At 43.4% G+C, this 27,816-nt stretch overlaps 1 protein-coding gene across 2 annotated transcripts in view; it reads left to right on the plus strand.

Annotated features, from left to right (window-relative positions):
* The window catches only part of GALNT7 (polypeptide N-acetylgalactosaminyltransferase 7), a 577,925-nt gene that overhangs the window by 463,820 nt on the left and 86,289 nt on the right, over positions 1-27,816 (plus strand). The window contains exons 6-8 of one of the 2 annotated variants that reach the window (XM_085641835.1): positions 314-496; positions 4,182-4,299; positions 20,093-20,215. In XM_085641835.1, coding sequence (XP_085497961.1) covers positions 314-496; positions 4,182-4,299; positions 20,093-20,215 — 424 coding nt within the window. Of the gene's footprint in view, positions 1-313; positions 497-653; positions 837-4,181; positions 4,300-20,092; positions 20,216-27,816 lie in introns of both variants that reach the window. The other variant, XM_085641834.1, reaches the window with a different exon arrangement.

Consider the following 27,816-nt stretch of genomic DNA (forward strand, 5'->3'; position numbering starts at 1 on the left):
TGAAATATAAACTTGTGGAGTTTGGATTAGTGTGTGGTCTGCCCACAAACTGGCTTCCGCCCTTGTCACTCAGGCCCCCTTGTACTACGCATGACTAACATACTGATGAGGAAAGATGTTCGCAAGGACTTCATCAACTGTGGATGCACACCAATTGCGTATCCAAGATTGTGGAGGAATGTGCCACAAAGAAGAAAAGTATTGCTTGAGCATGAATCTTACAACACCCCAGGATATTCCTGGATTACTTGTGGTCTTTCTTTTTGACATTGTATTCTATCCTTTTTTCTCCACCTTTCTGTAAATGTTTCAGAACTGCTTGTACTGTACCGCTAATAGATTACATTGATGGGAATGACTATTCCATTGAACCGCAACAAGGTGGGGATGAAGATGGCCATGCCAGAGGGGCCTGGGACTGGAGCATGCTCTGGAAACGGGTGCCATTAAATGACAAGGAGAAAGCCTTGAGAAAGCATAAAACTGAGCCATATCGGTAAAGAGTGTGTTTTTATTTTAAAGTGAATGCTTTTCTAAACCTTTGTGCTTTGTTTTTCCCCTTTTTTTCTCACGTGGCCTCGTCCGTGTGTTGTTTGTGCCGCTCGGATCCATGTGCCTCATCTCATCTCACTGCCGCCATCACAACCCTGCAGAACCACATGTACTGTGCCACTCATAGATGTCATAGACGGAAACACCTATGAAATAGTACCGCAAGGGGGTGGAGACGAAGATGGGTATGCTAGAGGAGCGTGGGAATGGAGCATGCTATGGAAGAGGGTGCCCTTGACCCAGAAGGAGAAGAACACGAGAAAGACCAAAACTGAGCCGTATCGGTAATCACTAATCACTTCCACCTTTCTCTTTCTTCTCGAGCATAGACTCGTTTACTAACTGATTACACGGATGTATTGCGTCATAAATTAACACCCTTAGAGTGGTTGCTTCCTCTTTCCTTTTATATCCTAATTATCTTCCGCTTGAGTATGTCCTAACTAACAAGGTTAACTTCTTGGGGTTTTGAATCGCTGTTGCTGTCTCTTTAGTGAGGGTCTGGCGTGTGCATGCATGAAGTACGTCATAGGATAGAATGAGCTTTAATTAACTGAATGACACTCTTTAGTAATCTGCCAGGGAACATATTACATAAGTATACTTAAAACGATATAACAGCCCTTAAACATCTTTGTTGCGGCTCGCTTATCCTGTATGTCAAGCCTAACATGGGTCGGTATACCATACATCTTGTGCCCAATGGACACAGAATGGCATATCCACTCTATGAGTTTATCAGCCTCAGAAGGATAACAGCTGAGTGTACCCATCGGGGTAATAGCCTGTCCTCACATATTTAAACACAAAGCTTAGCTCTGGGTGCATTAGTATGTCGAGCCACCAGACAACCATGTGGTGGCACTTAATAATTCCGTTGGTGATGCCCACAGTAGAAAGTATTGTCTTCTGGAGCTTCTTGACAACACATCTATGTGAGAGAGAGAGAGGCCAGGCCTCTGTATGTAAAAGAGCGTATATTTGCGACTATAAACCTCCATAATAATAATTAACATGCAGTGGATACAAAAAAATTCTTTTAAAGCACATATTTACATTTTCTCCAAGAAATTGTTATCAATATGATATTTTGCGGGTTAAGACCTTTGATTTGGCTCTAATTTCGGTTTAAACTTTTGATTTTGGAGGTTTATAATGCTACTGCTCAACTTTTGTAAAATGTGGTTCTGCTTGTGTTTGCCATTCTCTGTCTGCTGAATACCATCCTGCTTTCTGTGTCTCTCCGTTCATCCATGCTTGCTTTGATAAAATCATTTGTATCAATTACCTCCGTTGATTTTAGTCTAAGCACCTTCAGAATCGTTGCAAATTGTGACTGCAAGTGTTTATTCATCTTGAGTTCCCTTGAAGCATCTGAAATGAAATTATAAAGCTTAAGTCTTGGTTAGTCCCAAACAGTTACAATGAAGATTTAGAATTTAGATAATATATTTGTGCACAATTCGTGTTTTTGAGGATAGGGGTGTTTTTTGTTTTGTAAAAAAAAAAAATACACACACAGTCCAAATTTATTTTTAAAATGAAAAGTCAGTGGATGAAAATAGATCAAACACTGTGTCTCGATGAGAGACATATTGTACTGTTACACCTTCCCTAATGTTGATCAATAATGTCACACATTTTCAGCACACTTAAGAAATAATTGGATGAACATGCCTTATGGATGGATGCAAGTGTCCACTTATGGCTTTAGAAAGAAATCGTTCTTAATTTTTTTTTTTTTAATGATTATTATTAAGAGAGTCCTGATATGGCCGACTTGATAGAAACGTGAGTACAGACGACCCATAGTCGTCAATAGCTTACCAGAAGTACCCCTCTTTCAGATTTGCAAGTTCTCGAGTCTTGCTTCCTCACATTCCTTCCCAAGACCCATTTTCAGTGGAAAAATGGACGGCGATTACCTTTGGGACTGTTACTGAGTCAGCAGAAGTAGTTTTGTTTTCCAGAAGAAAGCTGTCTTGACCCTAGCTTATCTTGAATATATGGCTACAGTCATGTGCAAGGAATGCCATGACATAAACATGGTCCCTATGTGCAAGACTGGTGTTGCCTATGAGGTAGCCCCTCTCCTGAATTGAGATGTGTGGTTCAGCATGCACTGAGCACATCCTCCTGATGAAGATGTGTGGGATGGCTGGATATGTCTTGTCATGTTTAGCTCTCCTAGAGAAATAGGTGCTATGCAGGATCAGATTTGTCTCTGGCTGCCACTAATTGAGTACGATGTTATGGTCAGTGCCCACCCTTATACACTAAGCCAAACATTGGTCTGGCCTATGCTCATACCAATAGCTCTGGAGCATTAGGTGAGGGATTGTTCTTATATTGCATGGTAGTAAATAGAATCACGGGAAAATTCTAATAAAAACAGTTGCCTAGCGAAGTGCCTTATTTAGATTAATTGTTGGGAGCACATCAAAAGGCCATATCATGAAGGCACAAATGGGTCCTACTTCTAAGGAGCGTGCTGTAGACCTTGGGATCGGCCTACCTGAAAGGGATTTTGCCTTCAGGTAACACTGAGAAAATGGAAGACATTGAAGGCCAGCATACGCTTAAAATAAGTTGAATGATACTAGTAATTTCCCAACAGCGAATACCAGGCCTAAAATCAAAAATGTCCCTGTTCTCCGGGTACAGTAACAGAAAAAATGACTTCTATGGAGGAAAAAACAAAGCTTTTTATCGTTTGGTGATGGGACAACTTTGGGTTTGTTCAACTGATCAGTAGAGTGCAGCAATTTACTTTCTTGAATTTCTTGAGCACGGCCATTGACATCCCAGGTGAGCATCCAAAACAGAAATTAGTTGATGCTCGAGCTGTAACATAGCACATGGTAGTCTCAGTGGTTAAACGAGATAAGTGATCCTTCCGTTTCAGAGCTCTGATCGATGTCTGCCTATCAAACAGACTGTATTATATTGCTTTTTGTTTTCGTCCTGCTGTTCAAATCAGGGTTTCCACTGTGTTCTACATCTGATCACTTTTTTGCCAACACATTCTGCATGTTCACCAGTCTTATACATACATGCTCTTCTTACATTAGAATGACACAATAACCAACTATGCAGTACACCTAGAATATAGGTCTACTGTTAGTTGAAGACCTACACATTTTAGGACTTTCAGCCAGCCTTATCCGTTTCCCCTTTTTTCCTCCTTTGAATTGCGCACTTCTCTAGCCTGTGCACTATCTTGATAGACCACAACGTGTCAAGTCCTCTGATCGGCCTAGTAGCCTGTTTACTGCCTACCATGATAGGATGCCTATGGCTGGCTTTAGAACATGTGTTAGGTTGTGACAAAACAAAGTCTGGTTACTGTGTTGTCTTTCTAAACACAATTTGCCCTTCATAGCCGTTAGAAGTTATGCATTTTTAAAACCACCAACAAGACCTCTCCTGTATAGTTATTCAATAGTTAAAGTGTGTTTTTTGTTGGGGACTGCAAAGAAAAGCTTCATAATTTCAAAAATCAGTGACTTCCCAAATGTATATGTTTATCTGAGCATTTCGTCTTTAATGGAACAAATTGCACTTATTTTCTTTCAAGATGTTGCAACAATGCAATGAGACGGGTTTATTTTGGTTGTCATTTTCCCTAGGTCTCCCGCTATGGCTGGTGGATTGTTTGCCATTGAACGAGACTTTTTCTTTGAACTGGGTCTCTATGATCCAGGTCTACAGATCTGGGGTGGGGAAAATTTTGAAATTTCCTACAAGGTAACGTATGCCCATCATTAGTAACATAAGACCTGTTGAAGAACAAGTTTCCATATGTTTTAAATTAATTTGTTTTGAAATTCATGTTTTAGTGCAAGCCATGTCTTAAAGTTAGTTTCTTTACTTTCATTAGAAAAGTAAGCGTTTGGTTTTTATTTTATTTAAGTTCAAAACAGAGAAAAGAGGATTGTAGGACATGCTATTCATTCTATATCTGCCAGAGCTTACCGGTGTAGCTCATTGAACTGTAAAATAAATCAACAGTGCTATTCATGCTCTTTTTGAGATGCCTTTTCAAAATCTGGAAGCCATCTTTTGTACAATTCCATTGAGTGTACCAGTCAACTTTACAGGTGGCCTACTCATACAAAGAAACGTATCAGTTGTGTCCCCAAAGAAACGTATCAGTTGTGTCCCCAGAGGGAGTCCTCTGGTAGAGGATTTCCTCTGAGGTGAGATGAGTGTGTTGCTGATGTTGCATGGGGCAAACATGCAAACCCTGCTGATTAAGTCACTTTCAGTTTCTTATTATACAAAATAAAACATTTTATTAAAACGCACATGTCACGGAATACACAGTTAATCTAAGGAATAACTCTAAGCTCAGTTGTGCTATGACTGTAATGGTTGATGGCACAATGTGATTATGAAATTGTTTACCCACCCCTCCACCCACGCCACTTACATCAACATATATCTTTTATTACTTTCTGATTAATGCTTTTAAAAGTAGATGCGTCACATTTAGAATATCTCCAAGGCACTAGAGTGGATCCAGAGAATTTTCCACCAATGCTCCCATATGCCAGTGGGTGGTGATGTGCAGCTCTGTGTTGACTCCATACAGCCCCGGTAGTGAAAGAGTGAAGCCGCTTATAAGCACCAACTCTTTGTGCTGATTGAATTCTTTCCTTTCAACGCCTTCCAACATGGATCCAGAGTTCTGCACCCACCTTTCTCAGTCCTCCGGCAACTCAAAAAATTCTTCACTGTATGCAAGGGAACGATGTCATCACCAAAATGACAGATTCAGGCCTGCCAAAACTGCAGGAAGCAAAGGTCAGTCACGGGCCCCCATGAGTTGTGCCTTTGGTGCTGGGCTATGGCTGCATAGCTATAATGCACCCAAAGACGATTCAAGAACAGGAGGTAAAGTTATACATCACTGAACATAGGAAGAAGTCATGATCTTCACAGAAGTCCCGCGTTCAGTCCAAGTCGTATACTTGCTCACAAGGCCATTCTGCTCCATTTATGACTCAGAATCTTTAGGTAAATCAAAGTCATAGTCCAAACGCAGGCACAAAAAAGTGAAAGTGGACTGACCCCATCCGGCCAATCTGGCTCAAGAAAGAAGGTGCAAAAGTTCCTAGATTTGAGTATCATACCCTAAACGTCACTAGCCACGGAACCAATATCTCAGCTGAACTCAACTCTCCCTGAGTATCCCGGCCCATAGTTGACACCACAGCAAAATAAAGCCTTCAAGGTGGCCATGTTGCAAATCTATAATGCACTTTTGGATCTCTCTGGTGTTTCTTTGTGCACCACAGAACCGTAGGGTACTCCAGCCAGGTTATGCAGATAGGCCCTTCCACCATGCTGTCTGCTGCTGTTCGACTCGCAACCAGCCCCAAACCAACTCTGGTACAGACTTCCATTCTGGCCACATGATTCCCTCTGGTTCCCATTGCCCGACCCCGATACAGACTCCACCGACAATGATTCAGAACCCTATGCTGGCATTGATGTTGGACCCAAACTTGACGTCAGCCAAAGCTTGACCGATGTCACTCTACAAAATCACAAAAGTGCCATCAGATATTTTGCAATCTGACTCTAACCCAGTGCCTCTACTGCAACACAACTATCAGCAGAGGCTGCATTCTCTTTCTTGTTCCGACTGTGATCATGTACCAGAACAGGGTGCACCCTAGGATACTGATGATGATCGTACAGGGGATGGCTTGCATCCCGGTCATTATACTGATGGTGTCTTTTACCTTGACTTAGAAAACGCCAGTGGGTTTGACATCTCTCCTGAAACAGAGCTTGACTGGCTATAAGGGCCACCACTTCACGAAAATGAGTGTCTCATTTGCATTAGTGCTTCGTAGGGCAGCTGACGTACTTCATTTAAAGCTGCCCTTCATTAAGACTAAGACAAATGTTTTGACAGCGATTATCCAGCCTTTGCAAGCAACATTATAGCCATTGGTCTCTTTCAATTACACCCTCACAGATGCCTTGATGGCTACCTGGTCGAAACCATTTTCTTGTTCACCTGTTAGGCGAAAAGTGTCCTGGTGACACAGGTTTGTGCCCAATGATCCAGATTCTTCACCAAGAACCCTGCTCCAGGAAGTGTCATCGTACAGCTATGTCTTGTAAGATGAATTCTAACTAATTTCTCACCAAAGAGAATCCAAAAAGATTGATGCTTTTGGTAAACAAATGTTTTCTCCTGCCAGCTTGGCACTGCGGTCTGTAAACCCAGTATTTCCGGATTCAGCTACATACATCATCCACACAGACGTAGACAATCAGTGGTATACTAATTGCATTGGCAGATCACTGAACACCAGGGTTGTGCTCCACAGACATAGCTGGATGAGGTACACTGACTTTCTTGCAATGTGCAGACATTACCGATGGACATGCCCATTAACAGGTCTCAACTCTTCGGAGAATAGGTGGACTTTCTGCTGTAGTGGTTTAAAAATAGAAGGAATACAGTGCATTCCTTGGGGTTGTTGACTCCTGCAAAGCATTTCCCCTATCAATTCCGCAAATGTAGGGATTACTCCACGAGGTTAGCCTATAGGCAACAATGGCCTTCCCAGTCAGTGATGCAGCCATTAGCCTTGTCCTTTCGGGGCTGTGGACGCAGCATTGACAGACCTCTTACAGGGCAGCAAGTGCTTCAGTCCGCCCACTTCTCCTACCCTGCTATTATAGCCACTAAGCCACGTAAGTTTGTACTCAGCGGCTCTTACCTGACTGATGGGATGCAGTATTAAGTATTTCCTTCCAGGTTGGCAATCCATCACATCCAACGGATGGGCTTTACAGATTTCCCAAAAGGTCTATGCCCTTCCTTCTATATCCTCTCCTCCCCATATTCCTCCCACATAAGAATGAATTACTGAAGTGCATCTGTTAATCCTGCAGGAGGTGCACGTCTTCTTACTCTCCAAAGGTGTCATTGAATGGTTACGAGACTTGGAGAGAGAAAATGGTTGTTATTCACGTTACTTCCTTGTCCTGAAAAAGGACGGGGGCATGAGGCCTGTCCTGCACCTTTGACCCCTGAATGCCTTCCTGCGGAAGGGCAAATTCAAAAAGCTAACATTGGGTCAGATCCTGTCTGCCCTGGACCAAAGAAATTGGATGGTGGTGTTCTAGGACATGCAAGATATGTATTTTCATGTTTTAGAACTGTGACAGGTTTATGCCTTAAGTATATGTTGGGGGTTCCTGGGAAAAAAAATCAGAATACCAGAGTCCAGTGTTGTGTTTTCAATATAGTATTTCTGTATTTAGTCGTTGTCATAAATACAGGTGAGCAAAAGAACAGCCAACACGTGTTGCGCTCATATGGCCCATAAACCAAGGGCTTTCTCAAGGCTGATTAGTGTAAAAGTGTGCATATTTTTACAACAATGTGTAGATAACATGGTCACCATAGTTCAAGAAAGATGTCACATCGAGTGAAAATTGAAATAGGGTTAGTGGAGTAAGGTAAGGGTAGAATAGGAGAACGGTAAGTATGATATTAGAACCAGTACCATTCCATTGTGATTGGAAGGGTCAAGACTGATTTGCCTATAGCTGTGTCCGAACTGGGGTGGCACAGTGAGCTAAAGAATGATGATGGATTCAACCCACATCTGTGACTGGGGGTGAGTGTTTGAAAAGTTTCAGCACTCCGTCCATCATCTAATTGTGTTTGCTTTGTTCGCCCCAAGTTGGCAGGGTATGCCCAGACGTGAGTCCCTCGCTCACTTTGCCACTGGATTCAAGCTAGCGCGACTGAAGAGGGCTGTTATTAGCCTGAAACCGGTCCCAGGACGCTTGTTTCCAGTCCAGGGAAGACATGGCTTGGCAGTTCGGACTGGACTGCTCCCATGAGGCACAGGGTCAAAACTGATTTGCCTATAGCTGTGTCTGAACTGGGGTGGCAAAGTGAGCTAAAGAATGATGATGGATTAAACCCAGATCTGTGACTGTGGGTGAGTGTTTGAAAAGTTTCAGCACTCCGTCCATCATCTCTGTGTGTTTGCTTTGTTCGCCCTAAGTTGGCAGGCTATGCCCAGACGTGGGTCCCTTTCTCACTTTGCCACTGGATTCAAGCTAGCCTGGCTGAAGAGGGCTGTTAGCCCAAAACCGGTCCCAAGATGCTTGTTTCTGGTCCAGGGAAGACATGGCTTGGCAGTTCTGGCTGGACTGTTCCCTTGAGGCACAGGGTCAAGACTGATTTGCATATAGCTGTGTCTGAACTGGGGTGGCAACGTGAGCTAAAGAATGATGATGGATTCAACCCAGATCTGTGACTGGGGGTGAGTGTTTGAAAAGTTTCAGCACTCCGTCCATCATCTCCTTGTGTTTGCTTTGCTCAAAATAAGAAATGGCCCATGTCCAGTGTTAGATATTGGAGTGCAGGTAAGAGAAAAGTTTTAGGCAATTGAAAGCACCAATAGGAGCTCTGGCAGCATTCGTCCATCCCCCCTTTCAGCTAAAATGTATTTTCATGTACCTGTCCTGCAGTCCTACAGGCTTTACCTGCAGCTCAAAGTGGACCAGGAACACTTTAAATTTCCTGTGCTCCTCATTCAGCTCACCTGTGGCCTGAGGTGTTCACGAAATTGATGGAGGTGGCCGCTTCCTATTTACGGAGATTGGCAGTTTCCGTATTTTGGTACCTCGATGACTGGCCCACTTTGTTGGTTGTAGACGTTAGAAGACTCATTCCACTGGAATGGACAGAGGGACTCCTGTATGCCTTACCACTGCTTCTCCTCCTGCCACGAATCTTGGACAAGATGGAAAACAACTGGACCCAAGTCATCCTAATTTCCTCGGATTGGGCCGGGAGAGTGTGGTACCTGGAACTCTTTAGCATGAGCATCTGTCCTTCAATCAGGCTTCCACTTTGGGGGACCTTCTGTCTCAGCAACAGGGCAGGGTCCTTCATCTGAACCCCCCAACGTAAACCTTCATATGTAGTGTTTGAGCTGTGACAGTTGGTTTGCTGCCAGACACCCTTCCGTAAAATCCATCAATGCTGGGTGCTGGGACACATTTGTTACTTGATGTGGTGTCTGGGGCACTGATGCCTTAGAAACATACCTGTCAGACGTTCTTTTGTTTGTTCTGTCTTTAGCCCAGCAAGACTTTGCAGTGGACACTGTAAAAGGTTATTTGTCCGGATTTCTATGTTTGCCGAACCAACTAGTTGTTATGCTATTTATTGATGGTTTGATACACTAGTTCCAAGCCATACCATTTGTGATGCCCCAGAAGAACACTGGCCTGGTCTTCAGATTCCTTACGTGTACACATGTGGAGCCTTTGCATAGCTGCTCGCTGCGTCTCTTGACACTGAAAACTGTCTTCTTAATTGCAAATATGTCATATATTTGCATGAGAAACTGCTAGTACTTTCAGTGCAATTTCCATTCACCACCTCCCAGACAAATGTCTGCTGAGGACTCAGACAGCCTTTTTGCCTAAGGCTGTGACCCCTTTCCACTTTGAGCAGTCAGTCAAACTGTCTAGCAGCATTCTTTATTTACCCTCACCCCTTGAAAGAGAAAGAGAGGTTGCCTTGATTGGACCACAAATTGCCTTTGAGTTTGTATACTGAACGTACCAAGGCCCATCTAGTGGACAATCAGCACTTTGTGGGGTTTTCTGTTGTGAAGAAAGGGAAGGCTGTCCAGAAAAGGATCTTGTCGAATGAGTTAGTCTTTTGCATCAAGATCAAGAAAGAGCCTACATCACCATAGCCAAGGCCTTTACGACTACGCTGGGGTGAGGCATGCCTGTACTTGACATCTGAAGGTTGTGACGTGGGCATCTATTCATATGTTCACAAAGCACTGCTACCTTGACAGCCAGGCACGAGTAGAAGGACATTTCACCTGCTCCGTTCTGAAGGACTTTTTAATGTAAGTCCTCTCCACAAACCCTCCACCTTTAGAATGTAATGCTTTGGTAACTATTTTAAAGGTGAGGAATCTGCACTTATAAGAACAACTTACTCACCTTTGGTAATGCTCTTTCTGGTGGATACTGTTTCTAATTGCAGATTCCTCATTGCCTTCCTGCTTCCACATTGTGTTAACTGGACTCTATGTAACATCTAAAAAAGTTCCAAATTAGAGGACAGCACACGGTTACCAATAGTTGTTTTATGCTCCGTGTCTGAGGACGCGGAAAGGGAAAAAGGAATCTGACTGCAAGAGTTGTGCTTATATGCTTCTCCACTCCATCACTTCCGGTGAGATATGGTTCTATTGGTGCACATTGCATGCAGGATCATTGCTGTAAAGTTCTCCAGACCCAGTCTGATGCCTAGGGGGTATTCTAGAGGTGAGGAATCTGTGGTACATAGAGTATCCACCAGAAAGAGAGTTACAGAAGGTAAGTGACTTTAAGGTAAGTACATTTTTCATGTGAACTGCAAGTAAAACATTAGAGCAATCATTAGCATTGGTGTTTCATGAACGAGTAACAAATTAGAAATGCACATACACAATAAAGTAATGCAGAAACACATCTCTTTAGTCTGTTGACAAATTCTTCCACTACTTTGTCAGAGAATGGTCTGAACACCCAAAACGTTGACCTTTCTATCCCCTGGATCATTTAGTAAATACATCATAGACAAAAAGTTGGCAGTAAAAACTGTGACCTATAAGCAGTCAATGTTAACAATAAAGAATCTGTATCTGTCTGCATCTTTAGTAGATGGAGGGTCATCTCAACTAAACACTATTAGACGTGGAAATTGGTGAAGACTGCAAATTGTATACAGAAAGGTGCATGGTAGAAGGTAACAGTGTGAAGAAAGACAAGAGGTACACATAAATAAGAAAGGGTTTTATTAGAGAAAAATATGTTCAGTTGGTCAAAGCATCCATAATTAACCTCCCAACTATCAAACGGATGCCAAGGGATGCTCTGTATATTGCCACCTTAAGGTAAAAATGGTGAAATGAGAACCAAAATAGGCAGAACATGAGTTGTCCTTTATGCAATGTATAGCATTAGAGTGTCAGAAGAACAGAGAATTGCCTTAGGGTTAGCTAAAAAGACACAATTCACGTTGCTGTACAAGCAAATACCACAGTATGTTCACACAGGTAACAACGGGATACAAATTATTTGCATTTCTTCTGGTGAGAGACTTCGGTTCGCCAGATTTAGCTAGCACTCCATTTGTTTTTACAACGTAGTGCAGGAATGTCCATAATGTAAAGATGGGGTCTCCTCCGTCAGCCCTTTTTGCAATCATGTATCTTTAGACCTGGCACTCACAATGGGGACAGTAATACAACCTTTTCTATTGGGGGTAGGTGGAGAAGCTGCAGTCCTGGGATCAAAGACAGTAGTCAAGGCAGCACATACTAAGACTTCAGAAGAATGTAGTTAACAAAGAGGAATATTCTCTCAATATGACATTAATAGAAATTAATATAAATAATAGGGTGAAAAACTGAAGGCAAATTAGTAAAAACTAGAAAAAAAATCATTGTGGCACTCAAGTGGCCAAGACTAGGGACAACGATAGGAAATCCAAAGATTCAGTGGATCACAGCAACAGTGGGTAGCTATACTAAAAGGTAGTATGTATGAAAAAGAAACCGGAAGGTATTATAGAGGAGCTCAGTACAGACCAAGGAAGATATTGCTAAAACATGTAGCCTGCAAACAAAATATTTATTCAGCTGTCTTTCTGAAATGGTGTGTCTTTATGATGTAGGATTTGAACTTGGGGATTGCATTTGCAACTGCCATTGTACACTAAATATTTTCTCTACAAAGTACATTTATTTTCATAATAATAATGTTGGAATTTAGGGTATTTGCCAGTTTATAGACATAACCGTTAAAATGTGGTTTTGTAGTGCCACTGGATGAATATAACGGGCAGATACATATATGAAGGGAGACCAATACACTGTCCTAAGGATGATAAAGACATTCACTATAAATATTTACACCACAATGGGTTACATACCATTATCGTCTCTCAAGATTGAGCAGATGTCTTATCAAGCAGATTTTGAACTCCTACTGAGAATAAATGGTGGTGCAAATATTGTTAGAGAATTCCCCTGTAGAGGGCTACGTAGATTGATGGCCCAGAACTTGGAACTGACACAAGGTGTCTTTGAAAGGCAACTCACGATGATTTAGCACAGACTGAATAGATATAAACAACCTTTAGAAGGGATTCTCCCTGGATCTTGAGAAATCATTGCCTCATTTAACGGGGATTGGTGGCCATAGGTGACAAATAGCCTAGGTAATGTAGACTTGGATATTCCGTTTATGAATCATCTCTTCCACCTCTGTTGCTTTAGACTTGGTTGAATGTATTGCATGCTTGATGTAGACTGTAGGGTCAAAGGAAAAATATGTCCAAGGGTGTATTTGGGTTTAAAGAATATGATATAGTCCCCGACCGATAATTTATAGCAACCTGCTCGCTCTTCACTGTGGTTTATAGGCTTGAACTGCCATCCAAGCCCTCATTCTCTCACACATGAATGGTGACAATGCCCTGCTCCAAGGCCTGCAAACCTGCACATCTTAAGAGCATCCACTAAGCCCCAGCACACCCCACTAAGTCCCTGAAAACATTTGGCGTCATCATACCACCCACCCCTAATAGAATCACACTGCATAGCCTATCAGGCTTGCACTATCTTCAAAACCTGCTGAATCATCTACAAAGTTGTCACAACTGGCACCCTAACCTATCTGACTGACAAGCTCACCACCTCCCTGCACATACTAAGCCAGGCCACCATCAGCCCGAAGACAAAGAAGTGCAAAAACAGAAAAATAAGTTAACGGGCCCTCCCCATTTATACATCAAGGATCTGAAACAACATCCCTGTAGTCGTTAGGACTATCCCCATCCCGTCCCAATTTAAGACAGAGTTGAAGACACACCCCCTTAAGAAACACCACATCACAATGAAGTAACAGTCCACCTCCATTGTCAGAACCCAACTACCCATCCTGTCATTAACTGCCTACATCTTTGCCTTTGACTGTGTACAATGCTTCACAGCCTTTCGGCTAGGCTTGGGCCATAGAAAAGCCAAATACATTCACTCCAGTTTCAGTTAATAATTAAACACACATTGAACGTATGCCTTCAAATGTCCCTTTGCTAACTAACCACTTTATTTCATAGGGAAATATTGCTGTTGTGTTATTTATATGCCACTGTTACAGATTGTACAGGATTCAAGTAGCGCCTCCTGGACCCAGTGTGTATCATAAGGTTTTGTTGCCTACATGGATAGTTTGCAGTGGTGCTGATTTACAAAGAGGTTATCCAGTGAGAGCCATGATGTGGCAAAAATTCAACCAGCCCCTCATTCATTGGATGCATGATGTATTCTGCTCAGTTTATCTGCCTCAATGCTCGTGCCACCAGGGTGATGATGTGTCTCACATTCTAGACCCAAATTTCCCGACCAAATAGGTATATTAGGAAGGCCTCTGCTTTTAAATCTGCACTGTTGTTTTGGATGCACAGAAGTACTCTCTAAACCTAGAAAAATACTGAGTCAGAACTATCACCATGTATTTCCCCAGCACATTTATGGGAACCAAGCATTTTCTTTCAACACCAGGTTAGGGTTTCTGCAGAGATGGGTGTGAACACGCACACTCACCCTACTTCATATCCCATCCACCTGCTGATTAATATGTGACTTGAATTTACGAGAATCAAAATTTTCTTGTGAAAAAATATGTAATCTTAAACATCACAGTTCTTGTTTCTTATACATTTGTCACCAACTTTAGAAACATTAAAAAGTAGTGAATGAAATGCTTATCCACTGGTAATTACCCAGGACTTAATTTCAGCCATAATTGTTTGCCCACTCTGCCACTCTAGACCGAGACCAACTACTTACAACTCAGTAGGGCTCCTGTTGAAACAGTCCAATGTGAGCTGCCAGGCCAGGTCCAACTAAGATGGGATCATACGCAGTGCCAGGCCGTTTTTGTTCTTTTGGGCCTTGTTATTGGGTGCAGCTTGAGTCCAGTGGCACAGTGAACATGGGACCCACAGCTAGGCATACCCATTGCCCCTAGGGTGTCTCACTTAGAAAAATAAAAAAGGCGTGAGTGGAATTATTAAATGAATCTCAGCCACTGGTAATTACGAAGAATTAATTCTTTTTTTTGCCCTCTATGCCACTCTGCACAGAGATCATCCTTATGCAAACCGGTCTTGACCCTGCCACCAAATTGATACATTCCCTTACTAACTGTAAACTGTGCTCTGTACCGGAATTACCGATTAGCCTTTCATCAGACTATTGCTATACTTTTCTTCTAGTGAATGGGTAGGTAACTAGAACTTTTAAAACTGAAGAAAAGAGCATGAGCTTTCTAGTGCTGACTTCTTCCAAATAAGCAAAAAACTAATTCATTTTCCTGTCTTGGATTTTGAAATAGGCATCGCAGCGGTCTACTACTTTCAGTCATTGTTTCATCCATGGAGGATTTAATTTTGCCTCAAAGTAGCATCGTAATGTTTATATAAGGAAAGTAATGTCCAGTGTTCAAATAGAGTATAGTTTGTAAATCACATTATCTTCTGTTACACATACCAGTAGCCTCATTTATGGCTTCTCAAGTTCATTATAAGCAGACCAGTGGTGTTCCAGACCAGTAACATCCGAATATCTATACAGAGCTCTGAGAAATTCAACCTCAGTTTGGCACGAGATGCAAGAGAAGGATGTGGGATGGCCGATTCAGACCAAAAAAAACACAAAGCGGATCCATGATTACTAGAAGTTGAAAGGAAGAGACTAGATCCTACTAAGGAAAGCAGCCCTTACCGTTCTAATTGTGAAAGACATCTTTGCAGAGGATTCAAAGCGTTTTCCTTGATTCCTGGCAGCAGAGAGCTGGAGCTTGTGTGTTTAGCACAGGACAATGTAATCCTGCCTCTGATGGATAACTATCAATTTCCTGTGCTGCTGAGAAAGTGGCTAGGTCTTCTTAATATGGATACTCCATACCCAAAAGACATTCTGCTGCTTGTGTGAGCTGGAGACTAGGACTTCATGGCAATCACTGACAAAACACTGGGACAGACCCGACATCAAACACAGTGGATAGTGAATGATCAATCAATCAATCAGTATTTGCTAAGCGCAACTACTCATCCGCTAGGGTCTCAAGGCACTGGGGGGGGTGAGGGGGGCTGCAGGTCCTTCTGTGCGCTGAGGTTCAGTCGAAGGGCCAGGTCTTGACATCCTTCCTGAACTGGGTTAGCGATGGGATAACCTGAGGTGTAGAGGCTGGGTGTTCCAGGTCTTGGTGGCGAAGTAGGAGAAGGAGCTTCCTCTGGTCCTGGTCTTGCAGAACCGAGGGACGTTGGTGAGGGCCAGTTCGGCGATTCGGAGGTGTCTTGTGGGTATCTAGAATGAGAGGCGGCGGTTAAGGTATGCTGGTCCAACGTTGTGTGTGGCTTTGTAGGTGTGTGTGAGGATCTTGAACATTAATCTTTTGTTGACTGGGAGCCACTGGAGTTCTCGCAGGTGTTCGGAGATGTGGCTGCCAGGGGGATGTTGAGGACCAGTCTGACCGTGGCGGTTTGAATGCTCTGTAGTTTCCTGAGGAGTTTCTGGGTGATGCTTGCATAGAGGGTGATTCCGTAGTAGAGTCTGTTGCTGATGAGTGCGTAGATGACCGTCATTCTGGCTACAGTGGGTATCTATCAGAAGGTTTTTCGGAGGAGGCTCAGGGTGTTGAAGCATGATGAGTAGACGGCGTTGATCAGGCAGTTCATCGTGAGCGCAGAGTCCAGTATGATGCCGAGGTTTTGTGTGGGGTCTTTGGGTGTAGGGGGGTTCCTAACACAGCGGGCCACGCTGAGTCTTCCCAGGTGGAGGTGTTGGGCTCCAGGATGAGGACCCGGGTCTTGTTCGAATTGAGCTTGAGGCAGCTGTTTCTCATCCAGGTAGCGACGTTCTTTATCCCATCATGGTTGTTGTTTCTGGTGATTGTGGGTGTGTTGGTGAAGGAGAGGATGAGCTGGGTGTCGTCAGTGTAGGACATGATGTTGAGTCCGTGGTTCCTAACTAAGGCCGCGAGTGGGGCACGTAGACATTGAAGAGGGTGGAGCCTTAGGGGACTCCGCCGCTGATCTCCATAGGTTCGGAGAGGAACGGTGGAAATCTGACTCGCTGCGTTCTACCTGTGAGGAAGGAGCGTATCCAGTCCAGGGCTTTGTCGTGGACGCCGGCGTTTTGTGCTTAGGGTGCGGTGGGAGATGGTGTTGAAGGTAGCAGAAAGGTCCAGGAGGATGAAGGCTGCTGTTTCTCTCCGGTCGAGGAGTGAGCGGATGTCGTTGGCGGCAGCGAGGAGGGCGGTCTCGGTGCTGTGGTTGCTCCGTCAGCCGGATGGTGAGGAGTCCAGGACGTGGTTGGCTTTGATGAACTCTTAGAGTTAGGCATTGATGGCCTTCTCGATGACCTTGGCTGGGAAGGGGAGCAGGATGGTGAGTTTGAAATTATTGAGGTCTGTTGGGTCGGTGAACAGTTTCTTCAGTAGGGGGGTTGATCTCGGCATGTTTGCAGTCGTCTGGGAAGGTGTTTGTCTCAATGGAACAGTTGATGGTGCAGCAGAATATGGAGGGGGCTGGAGGAGGTGGCTCTGTGGAAAATGTGGTATGGGCAGGGGTCCGAGGGTGCTCCGGAGTGAATGCTCTTCAAGGTCTTGAGAGTGTCGTCCGTGGTGATTGGGGTCCAGTTCAGTAGGATGTGTTGGGGGGCGTCGGCGTCGTGTGTGATGGTGGTGGGTGTGATAGGCGGGTCTTGGCTGTCGTAGATCTGCTTGATCTTGTGGTGGAAGCAGGTGCTGAATTTGTTGCAGAGGTCTTGGGAGGGTTGGACTTCTGTGGTCTTGCTTTTGGATTTGGCAAGTTCATTGAAGATGGCGGAGAGTTCTTTGCTGTAGTGTGCGTTGGCGTTGATTCTGTCTTGGAGTGCCGTTTTCTTTTGGTTTTGAGGAGGTGGTGTGCGGTGATGGTGGATTTGAAGGCTATGTGGGCTTCCAGAGTTTTGTTGTCCTCCATCTCTTCTAGAGCTGTCTACAGGTGCGTCTGGACTCGTGGAGGGTGGCAGCGAACTAACTGGTTTTCTTTGGAGATCCATCAGTGGAGGATGCGTGTTGCTGTGTTGGTGTCTGTGCATGTTGGCAGAGTGGTTTTGCTGAGGGAGGAGGTGAGAAGTTCTTCGGTGATCTTGTTCCAGTTACGGAGGGGGGGGCAGTGGGTGCGGTGGAGTACGGTGGGTTTTGGTGAAAGCGAAATGCACGCAGTTGTGGTCGGTCCAGAGGAGTGACAAGATATGGATGTATGAGATATTTTCGCTGGTGGAGAAGACTGGGTCAAGCGTGTGTCCTGCTCCGTGGGTCGGAGAAGTGGTTCTCCAGAAGGGATGCGGTGTTATGGTCATTGGGGTTGCCCAGGTGGAAGTTGAGGTCGCCGAGTAGGATGTAATCAGTAGATGCTGGTGCGATGAAATTGATGATGGCGTCGGTGAAGAGCGGGCGGGGGCCTGAAGTTCTGTAGACAAGGGTGCCACAGAGGGTGGTTTTGGGGTTGGTCTGGACCTAGAAGTGGAGATGTTCCATGGTTGTCGTAGGGTCATCCAAGTGGGTGGTCAGGCGGAGGGAGTTCTTGTGGACGATGGCGATGCATCCCCTTTCTGGTCAGTCTCTGGAGTCCGTACAGGGGATCTTCTAGCCGTCGGGGATAGCGGTGGCGAGATTCGGGCCTGAACTGGGGTTCGTCCAGGTTTCCGCGAGGATAGCGATGTTGGGGGGGGACAGAGTCGAGAAGATCTCAGATTTTCGTGGCATGTTTGTCGAGGGAGCCTGTGTTGAGGAGGATGCCGCTTAGTCGGTCAGGTGCGCTGTGGGTCGAATGGACGGTGGGAGGGACTGGAGCGCGGAGGTGGGTGAGGATGTAGCTGCAATTTCAGCATGAGAAGGGTCTTTGGATTTCATTCGGCGACGAGGCGGCATGACGTCTGGTGTTGAGGGCGAGGAGGATGCTGGCGTTGTATCGATGGAAGGTCCGAGAAACAGGGTCTATGGCGCAGTCCAGGTGCGGATGGGCCCAGGCGGGCTTACCTTTGGCATACCAGCTGCGCAGTCGCACATTAGCCGCTATTAAGTAGTGGCTAGCAGGCAGGCAATGCGGCACTGGAAGGGTGTTGGGGTCGAGCAGCGGTAGGGGAACGGTGCAAAAAAAGAGTGAGTGGCGCTAAAGTGAAAAAGTAAGCAAAAAAGGGGGAAAATGAGAAAAATTCAAAAAGAGTGCAGAGACAGAGGGGGAAAAGAGGCAGAAAGCACAAGGACAGAAGCCAGACCAGCAGCAGAGGAAAGATGCTCCCCACTAGCCCACCAAGGATGAGGCGCAGGCAGGAGCCTGCGCATTGAGGAGGTCCTCAAACACCAACCAGCAAGAGTCAGTGGACCTGCAGGGACAACAGCTACCAGGCAGAGCTGCGCAGGGAGGGAAGTAGTTCAATGACCAGGTTAGTGAAATTGCTCCTTACCTGGCGTAGCGGCCGCCATTAAGTGGTGGCTGGGAGGCAGGAAGCGGGAGGTAGGAAACGCTGCGTTGGAATGGGGCGGGCCGCAGGGTTCAAGCAGCAGCATGGGCAGTTCTCAAAAGAAGAGAGTGGAGAAATAGTGACAAAGTAAGCAAAAAAGGAGGAAAACGAGAAAAAGTCAAAAAGAGTGCAGAGGGTAAAAAGGGGCAGAAAGAGGCAGAGGTAAAAAGCACAAGGACAGAAGGCAGACCAGCTACAGAGCAAAGATGCTCCCCACTAGCCCACCAGGGATGAGGCACAGGCAGGAGCCTGCGGGTGGAGGACGACCTCGAACACCAACCAGCAAGAGTCAGTGGACATGCAGGGGCAGCAGCTACCGGTCGGAGTTGCGAAGGGAGGGAAGCAATTCACTGACCAGGTCAGTTAAGCACACTCTGAGAGAGAGTTTTCGGATAAGTTCATAGATTCTGATTCTACCCCGTCAAAGAGAAATTTGCAGTTCTGTGTCACCCATCTTTTCAGTGAGCGCATCATCATTCTAAATTGAACCGTAATTGAGAGTGTGTGGTAAACAAAGGAACTCACAGATGCATAGGCTGTCTCTTTCTACAAAGCCTTCTTTTCTGTAGCATCCGTTGCAGTAATTGCAATATCCGTGGATTAACAGTCTGGGTTACTTGTAAGAAACTGAGAGTTCTACAATATCAACACTTGCTGTAGTGTAAGAAATGTGAGATGTATTATTGTTATTTTGGTATGGATAAAGCACAGGTGGAGAATATTTTCTGCAGTTGCTGTCTGGAATTAACTAAAATTTGAGGACACAATAAAGTATTCTTTTCAAAGTTATGCTTTCTAAAATGATATAAACTTATGAACTTCTAGTGCTAATTGCTTCCTTCGTAGGGTCACTTTTGTTGGCATTTAAAACTTTATTTTCCATTTTCTCTTTATCCACATAGATTTGGCAGTGTGGTGGAAAGTTGCTCTTCACACCTTGTTCTCGTGTTGGTCACATCTACCGTCTCCATGGTTGGCAAGGAAATCCTCCTCCTGTGTATGTTGGCTCTTCACCAACTCTCAAGGTACTTTTACATAATCTACTAAAACAGCTCTAAAATAAGTGCTTCATTTTTCTCCCATGAGGTTCTTTGCATGGATCAGCACTGTCAGAATTAACACCTTTCAAAAGTGATATTTCCAAAGTGTCAAAAAGCCTAGGAAGGTAACATAGATTCCAATGCCCTGAATATCACAGACTCTTACTTCATTGCACAGTTTCTCACCGCATGTCAGATTCTTCTCCTTGGATGTTGGTGGGTTTGAGGTCCTTTCGACTCCTCAGTGTCCGATCTTATTGAAATATTTTTCTGAGTTTCTTTTTTTTCTGTCACAAGTTTTGAGAGTTTCGGTCTCAGGACTTTGTCCTGATTGTTTCTGAACTTGCTGAGTTGTTCTGTAACTCTGTGTGATATTCTTCTACATTTGAAACCTTAATTATACCTAGTACCTAAGAGGACCAACTGCACATTTTCTGTTGTAATGAATGTGATAAATGTAAGTTAACTTGCCAAACTATTTGAAACCCCATCGCCACCCTATTTAACCTGGCTTCTCTACACTATCATAATGCAATTGGTGAGTGTTACATTCTCATTTACATTGCAATCGCTTGTTATTAATTGTGTTAGGTTCTAGTTCCATTAGAACAACTGTTTGTTAAGGTTCCGCTCCATGGGTCAGTTGCACTGATGTCTCTGGAGTACTTGGCTGGTTGTTGCTGTGCTGCTATATTTAAACACTATATCAATACACTAGAATGCCCTTTGGGTTAGCCTCTGCGGCATCTGTCTTCCAAAGAATTATGTTTAATATCTTTAGGGACCTGGATGATTGCGTAAAATGTTTTCAAGACGATATTTTGATCTTTTCAGCAAATGATGTAGATCATCTAAAACATTTGTCTGAAGTTTGTCGTAGGTTGAAGGAAAATGGCTTGACACTGGAAGGTCACAAATGCAAAATGTTCAAGAAAAGTGTAGAATATTTGGGTCATACTCTTACAGGGAATGGTGTTGTTCCTAAAAAATCCAATGTGGAAGGTATTGTAAATGCTCCTGCTCCAAAAAACAAAGAGCAGTTGTTATCTTTTGCGGGGATGTGTGAATATTATTCTAAGTTTGTGACCAATTTTGCTGCAAAAATGAAGCCTTTGAGGGAACTTTTAAGACGAAATGCTGAATTTGAATGGACGGAAATACAGGAACGGGCATTTTCTGACATCAAACAGGATATTGTAAATGCACCCACTTTAAGACCCTTCTGTATGAAGAGACATTGTATTATAACTGTAGATGCTAGCCTATATGGTATTGGGGGGGTCTTGTCACAAAAAAGTGGTAAGGAAGAGTGGAATGTCTGTTTTGCTTCAAGGACTTTGAATGACACTGAAAGGCGCTATGCTGTCATAGAAAAAGAACTACTGGCATGTGTCTGGGCGATAGAACATTATAGAAATTACATCTGGGGTACCAGTTTTACTTTGAGAACATATCATAAGCCATTAGTGAATATACTTTCACCGGGTGGGGGTTGGAATGCCACCGCAAGAATTGCCAGGTTAACTTCAAGGTTACAAGAATATTGCTTCATTACAGAATTTGTCCCAGGAAAGAAAAATGTTACGGCGGATTTTATGTCACGCCATCCACGTGTATCTCAGTATAAAAGCAAGGATGATGAGTCAGATGTGGTCACCACTATTCAGAATGTGGTAGTTGGGGCTTTTGCTGACATTTCAGAGGAAACATGGAAAGAGAGTGAAAAGAAAGATTTGTTATGGCAAAGTGTTAAAAGGTTTATGGTAGAAGGATGGCCTAATAAAATAAGGTCTCTGAAGAACTTATGCCTATTTTTAAGATTTCTGATGATTTGAAGTTGGATGGTGATTTTATTTACATAAATGGGAAGTGTGTACCACCTTTTGGTGTGAGAGACATTATTCTTAAATTAGCTCATGCTTCTCATCCGGGCATGTCAGCAATGAAACATTTAATAAGAAGTTACTTCTGGTGGCCTGGAATGGATCGGATGGTGGACCGTGTTGTTAGGGAATGTGAGAGTTGTTGCTCTAGTGATAGGATGCTTAAGGTGGTTGTACCTCCTCTTAGAACTGTGGATTGGCCAGAAGAACCATGGAAGTAGTTGGCTTTTGATATATCTGGTCCTTTCTTAAACTTACCTGCAGATTCCCGCTATGCTTTGGTTTTTAGTGGATTATCACTCGAAATGGCCAGAAGTCAGGTTTGTTCCGATGGCTACCACAAATACAGTTTTGGATTTTTTTAAGGAAGTGTTTGCTAGGGAAGGGTGTCCTTCAGTCTTGGTTACTGATAATGGGGTTCAACTGATTTCCAATGACATGGAAGATTATCTTAAATGTCATGGGATAAAACACATTACCACATCCTTATATGCACCACATGAGAATGGTCAGGTGGAACGATTCAACCGTGTTTTGAAGGGTTATATTACTGATGTTATTAATGAGAAAGAAAATTGGAAGAATGCATTAAGGGAAAGGTTGTGTGTGTATAGGATTACGCCGCATTCTACCACTGAGGTGAGTCCTTTCCGGTTGTTGAAAGGAAGAGACCCAGCTTCGAGTATTTGTCCCTGGTGGCTTAAAGAAAAATCTAAAGATAACATAAGAACAGAATATGATAGAATTGATACCATGTTTAAAATAAAAGAAAAACAAAAGAAGTACAAAGGGTGGTATGACAAGAAGTGGAACACTAAACAACATAACTTTAAAGTAGGAGAATGGGTGCGAGTTAAAAAAACAGGTTTCTTAAGTAAGTGCATGAGTACATTTTCTAAACCTATTAAGGTCACCAAAGTTTTTAGAAACTCTCTTATAACTCAGGATGGTAAATTGTGGAACATCAGACGGGTATCCAGGTGTCCTGGAAGTTACTGTACCAAATCTGAATCACCTAATCCTTCTCACAATTTTCAAATGAATAGTTATAAAACCACAAATGTACATAATGATTCTGTGGCTAATAGGGTTAAAGACACTACACGTTCAAGATGTGTACCTGCCAAATTATTAGATTATGTTACATAGTTTCTTGCACTTTGTGTTTGGTTTTTCTTGGTGTATTTTGTATTATTCTTTTTCATTTTTCTTCTTTATATAAGGGGGGTGTGTTACATTCTCGTTTACATTGCAATCGCTTGTTATTAATTGTGTTAGGTTCTAGTTCCATTAGAACGACTGTTTGTTAAGGTTCCGCTCCATGGGTCAGTTGCACTGATGTCTCTGGAGTACTTGGCTGGTTGTTGCTGTGCTGCTATATTTAAACAATAAACTATTTAAGATATTCATATTGATTGGATTCTTACAGTGAGACCTTATAGTCTGCTGGACCTTATTCCACTGCCCTAAGGAGGGAAGGGAAAGTCAAAAGCACCATATTCTTCCATATGTTTCTTTGCTGCACATTCTGATGTGTAGAGTATTCCTATACTAAGTGAACTGTCTAAACTCTAAAGGGTCAACAGCTTTGAATTCCTCTTTGGACTACGTTTAGGGCCAGATGTACGACGGGAGTTTGCAACCCGTTTGCACATGCAAAAAACCTGTGGGCCATGTACTAACACTATTTTGCGAGTCGCTAATAAATTGCTACCCGCAAAATAGTGTTTAGCGGCTCGCTATTAGGAAGGGGCGACCCCAGAAGCCATGTACGAATGTTTTGCGACCACAATTGCGGTCGCAAAACACTCTCAATTTACCACCCCCTTCAAGAGGGTGGTAATGCAATCGCAAAAAGGAAGGGGTCCCTTTGCAAATGCAAGGGAAAATATTTTTAGGGGCAGGCAGTGGTCCCAGGGACCACCACCTGCCCTTAAAAAATTAAACGAATATATATATATATATATATATATATATATATATATATATATATATATATATATATATATATATATATATATATATATATATATTATCTACTGGCGGTCGCAAGTAGATAGTTATAGTTAGGACCGTGTTTCCATAGGAAATCTCAAAATTCTATTTTGAATAACTTTGGCGCCGGTTGACGAATCTTCGCGAAATTTTCAAAACTAATGGGGCGCTCCGCTCAGCTCCTACCCTGAAAGTCTCGGGGGGATTCGTCAAGCGGGGGCCGAGAAAAAAGGGGGTCCCAAAACGCGTTTTCCCCATGCATTTTCCCATAGGACCTTTAGTCGAAGGTACAGCCCGAACGGCTGAACAGAATTACTTGAAATTTGGCAGAGAGGTAGTCCTCAGGTCAGGGATGTGACTTTTGCATATATGGAGTCAATCTGTTCAGTAGTTCCTGAGAAAATTGCAGTTAAAAGCACATACATATCTATAGCCGCGCACCGTGCGCGCACCCTAACGTGCGCGAGCGTAATTCTGATTGGTTGTTACATGTCAGTCAACGTTCGAATCGATCGAAATCAGGAAGTGTCGGCCACCATTTTGTTTGTTTTCAGTGCGAGAGTGGAAAAGGAAGGTGGCGAATGTGAAAAGGGGGCAGGGTAGAGAGTTCCTGACCCCCTAGCCATTGTCAGGGGGTCCCTGAAGGACCCCGAAGGCAGAAAAAAACATTTAATTTTTTCTTTTTTTAAATCACGGGGGTGCGCGCACCGTGCGCGCACGGTAAAAAACCATTAAAAAAATAAATAAATAATACGTAGTTTAATGATAAAATAAAAATATATTAAAAAAAAAATACCTACATAACTTAGCATTTAAAAAAACGTACAAATTCACTGAAAAAACCATAGGTTTCACACATGTTATAGTTAGGAATTAGCATTTAAAAAACCTCGCAAATTCACTTAAAAAACCATAGGTTTCACACATGTTATAGATAGGTGGATATTTCACTCGTAAAAAACCAATGAAATTCCACCGTTATAGTTAGTTCAGATAACTATAACTCGCGCGACCGCCACTCTATCACAAGGATGATGTCATCAGTGATGTCAAGAGTGATGCCACTGACCATGTCATGAGTGATGTAAAATGTGACGTCATGAGCAGAGGATTGCGGGCGCGCGAGTTATAGTTATCTGAACTAACTATAACGGTGGAATTTCATTGGTTTTTTACGAGTAAAATATCCACCTAACTATAACATGTGTGAAACCTATGGTTTTTTAAGTGAATATATAGATAGATAGATATATATATACATACACAAACAGGGTCATTCCTGGAGTGAGCCCGTGGTCAGGTGGTGCGTGGAGCCGGTATACCCAGCCCGGCTATTAAATTCCAACACTTTTCTCCAGATAAACGCACTCTCAAAGTATATGGTGCTCCAAAGAAAACTCTTTATTGCTCGCTATGCGTTTCGACAAATTAATGTCTTGATCAAGACATTAATTTGTCGAAACGCGTAGCGAGCAATAAAGAGTTTTCTTTGGAGCACCATATACTTTAAAAGTGCGTTTATCTGGAGAAAGGTGTTGGAATATATATATATATATATATATATATATATATATATATATATATATATATATATGTGTGTATATATACATTTTATTTTTTAAAAGCATTCCGTTTTCCTTTAAGGAAAACAGGCTGCATTTTAAAAAACTGCTTTATTTAAAAGCAGTCCCAGACATAGAGGTGTGCTGAGCCCAGCAGGCCACCATACCTGGGAGGGCCAGCCATTCTCAATGGGGTTGCAAATTGCGAATGCCTCATGAATATTGATGAGACATGCAATTTGCAACCCCATTGAGAATCGCAAACAGTGTTTTTGACACTGTTGTACATGTCATTTTGCAAGTCAGAAATTGCGACTCGCAATTGAGCGCAATTTGCTACTCTCAAAATAACATGGCCATACATCTGGCCCAGGGTGTCTAAAGCCACAGGCCATATTAGGTCAGTGTGTCACAGCAACATCAACCAGAATGAGCTGAACGTACACTCTTGTAATAGACAATGGGTCTATGAGGCTAAATCATGTACTTTGGAAGAGGATGTGGCTTAACGGTGAGAGCGGTCGACCTCGGCAGGGACACTCCACATCCTGTGAATCTGGGCAAATCACTTAATCTCCCCGTTCCTAACAAAATCATTGTGTCGGTCTGTAACACAACTGATGCTCATGTAAAGCGCTCTGATACCTTCAGGTTGAGTTTGCACTATATAAAACTCAAAAAAGAATTTACTTTATTCTGACTGAAGGCTTTTTCTGCTGACACCCGTTTGGACACTGCTACAAGGAACCATGGTGTAGGTCATGTTATTGTTATTGTTAAATGGCATTTGTGTAGCCCGTAATCACCAGCGGTCTCTTAGCGCTTATGCGAGAATAGCTAAACCCTACCAGCAGTTACCCGTCAGTGCGCCTACCTAGTCAGAGCACATCTTGTCCCCAAACTTGTGTGAAAACAGAACAGAGTCTTAAGCTTGTTCCCGAAGGAGAGAGGTTTCCCTGCGCAGACTTTCCGGTCATGCAGCCTTGCTCTTGTGAGTAGTAAAGCAGTTCAGGTCCCTGTCATTTTTGCCATTTCCTCCAGCCTTTGTGGGTCATTGATAGGCCAATATCCTCCGTATCAATTGTGTTGATGCTTCAGAGAGTAGTACATGGAAATGGTGTTATGAGTTATGAGGTATTCAGACCACAGCACAAAGCTGTTAGTCGGAGTAATCCCAGACTAGTAATTCTTCTTATAAGTAAATTGTCAACCTGCTGCAAAATGTGTTATGCCATTTTCCATTTGGTGTTGAATAAGAGTTGTTTTATAACCATATAGTTTTGCCTGTTCTTCCTACAGATACAGGGACCATTCCTCCTGTGCATAGGGATGTTGTAAGGTATCTTTTCAATGTGAAATGGAAAGCTTTTCTTGGTCAAGTTAGGACTTAAAAGTAGCCCTTTTACTTTTTAGGTCGAGCCTGGGCAGCTCATGTGCTGCTCTGCGGCATGCTGTATTGGAGTATGGAATAGAAGCCCTGCCCAATCTCTGCCCATATTTGTCATTGGCTTGTGTTATTGCCCTTCGCAAATGCTGACTTCTGATGATTCGTAGGCTTGTTAGTCCCTCCTTAGTACCGCCTTGTCTTCATTTGTAACCTTCCATGAGGACTGGCCTTTTTACTTAATATGTTACGCTGTACATCTTTTTAGGTCGAGCCTAGCTTTGCAGCGCATCCGTTGCTCGCTTTGCGAGGCATGCAGTATTCAGTATAGCGTGGAAGCTCCGCCCACTCTCCGCCCATCTTTTTCATTTTCTTAGGTCCTAAATGCTACCTTCCGATTGGTTTTAGGCTTGTTAGTCCCTCCTCATGACGAGCATATCATCATTTGTATCCTTACATGGCTACTGACCCCTTTGCTGCGAGTGTTGCACAGTATTTTTTTTTCATATTGTGAGCACTATTTTGTTTCCATGCCTCCCCCTCCCACAGTCTGTGCCTTTCCGGCAAGCCTCCCGCCCCCCCCCCAGCTTCCCCCTCCCCCTTTGTTCATGCCTTCTCACCCGCTTGTTTGCAATGCAATAGGTCTTGCGTAAATGTGAGTCATATTGCATTGCAAATGCCTATTTAAGGCACTTTCGACCACTGATAGATAAAGCGAGCGCACAGGAGAGCGCATTAAATCCTATTTTAATGATCTAAAAA

Source organism: Triturus cristatus, chromosome 2_2, assembly GCF_964204655.1.
Source record: "Triturus cristatus chromosome 2_2, aTriCri1.1, whole genome shotgun sequence".
NCBI lineage: Eukaryota > Metazoa > Chordata > Amphibia > Caudata > Salamandridae > Triturus > Triturus cristatus.